This window comes from Tupaia chinensis, unplaced genomic scaffold (assembly GCF_000334495.1).
Source record: "Tupaia chinensis unplaced genomic scaffold, TupChi_1.0 Scaffold143247_2, whole genome shotgun sequence".
Lineage (NCBI taxonomy): Eukaryota > Metazoa > Chordata > Mammalia > Scandentia > Tupaiidae > Tupaia > Tupaia belangeri.
Window position 1 is genome coordinate 2152067 of NW_006203092.1, and position 1850 is coordinate 2153916.

Sequence of the window (1850 nt, forward strand, 5' to 3'; positions counted from 1 at the left end):
AGAGACTAGGCAAAATTCTAGTGTTTAGTTATATCTTGAGACTAAGTTAAGGTAGAGTGATTCTAATGTAAAATTTTAATTTTGTTTGGTTAGGTTTTCCTTTTCTCCTGTTGTGAAAATGTTCTATACTTACTAGCCAGACATGGTAGAAATATAAAATAGTTCTACATTTTTAGCTAAAGCAACAATAAATTATGTATAAGACAATCTTGCCTGGATTTTGAGTATTCATTGTGTAACTCTTTAACCAGAGACATGCCAGAACTACCAGAGCGAGAAGAAGGAGAGGGGGAAGAAAGTGAACTTCAAAATGCAGCATACAGCAGTTGGAATCAACCCAGGAGGTAAGGACTATTTCTGTCTTCTGCTCACCCAACGGACATATTGTTTAAAGACAGCGAGGCGTAGTTTCTAGTACTGGCTTACAGCTTGCTACTTCTGACATCTAGCGAGTTGTTTAATATTCCTACCCCTCCATTTCATCATGTGTGCAGTTTAGAAAATACTGTACATCATGGAGGGCTAAAGCTAACATACATGCAAGGATCTGGCACATAATAGGGACTAAATAAAAATAAACAAAGGTAGATGAAATGGATAATACTTTCTGTAGAATTTGATCATAGATATACCACCAAATGTTCATGTAAATTATATGTGGCTCCAAAAGGAAGGAACCTTACCAAATTCATTCTAGGAAGCTTCCATCACCCTCATGCCCAAAATAGACAAGGACATAACAAAAACTGAAAACTACAGAGCAATGTCCCTAATGAATACAGATGCAAAAATTCTAACGAATACTAGCAAATCGTATCTAGTTACGTATTTAAAAGATCATATATCATGACCTGGTAGGCCTTATTCCAGTGATGCAAGGGTAGTTCAACATATACAAAACCATAAATGTAATACATATGATAATAAAAACCATATGATCATATCAATTGATGCAGAAAAAGCATTTGTTAAAATACAGCATCCCTTTATGATTAAGGCTTTCAGCAAAATCAGCATATAAGGGACATTTCTCAACAAAATAAAAGCCATATATGAAAATCCCACAGCTTACATCATACTGAGGAACAAGACAGGGCTGCCCACTCTCTCCACTCCTTTTCAATATAGTGCTGGAAACCTAGCTAATGCAATCAGACAAAAGAGTAAGATAAAAAGCATTCAGGTAAGGAAAGAAGAAGTGAAATTATCTCTAATTGCCAATGACATGATTATATACATAGAAAATCTAAAAGAATTCTCAAACTGCTGCAAGTGATAAATGAATACAGTAAAATGGCAGGATATAAAATAAGTATACAAAAATCTAAAGCATTTCTATACACCAGCAATTAACAGACTAAGGCAGACTTGAAGAGAACAATCCCATTTAGGATAGCCACTAAAACAGTAACATACCTGGGAATAAACCTAACCAAAGAAGTGAAAAGTCTCTACAAGGGAAACTATGAAACGATTTAAAAAGAAATTGAAATGATACGAAAAAAGTGGAAAGACATCCCATGTTTCTGGATTATAATTAATATAATCAAAATGTCAATATTGCACAAGTTAATTTACAAATGTAATGTAATCTTGATCAAATTATCAGAGATATTCTTCAAAGAATTAGAAAAAAAATATATAAACTTGATCTGGAATCATAAAAGGCCCATATCACCAAAGCAATACTGTGCAAAAAAGAATGAAGTAAGAGGTACCTCACTCCCTGATCTCAAAATGTATTGCAAATCAGGGAACCAGCAGTTAGCGTAATGGCTATGTCGCTGGACTCCCACGTAGTCGACCGCGGTTTATGTCCCAGACCCGGTGGCTTAAAACTCATGCCGGGT

The 1850-nt window shown here is 35.0% G+C and overlaps 1 protein-coding gene across 1 annotated transcript in view; it reads left to right on the plus strand.

Moving 5' to 3' along the window:
- MPDZ (multiple PDZ domain crumbs cell polarity complex component) overlaps positions 1-1850 on the plus strand; it is a 163217-nt gene that overhangs the window by 101668 nt on the left and 59699 nt on the right. Inside the window, 1 exon segment of the mRNA XM_027766416.1 lies at positions 252-344. Coding sequence (XP_027622217.1) covers positions 252-344 — 93 coding nt within the window.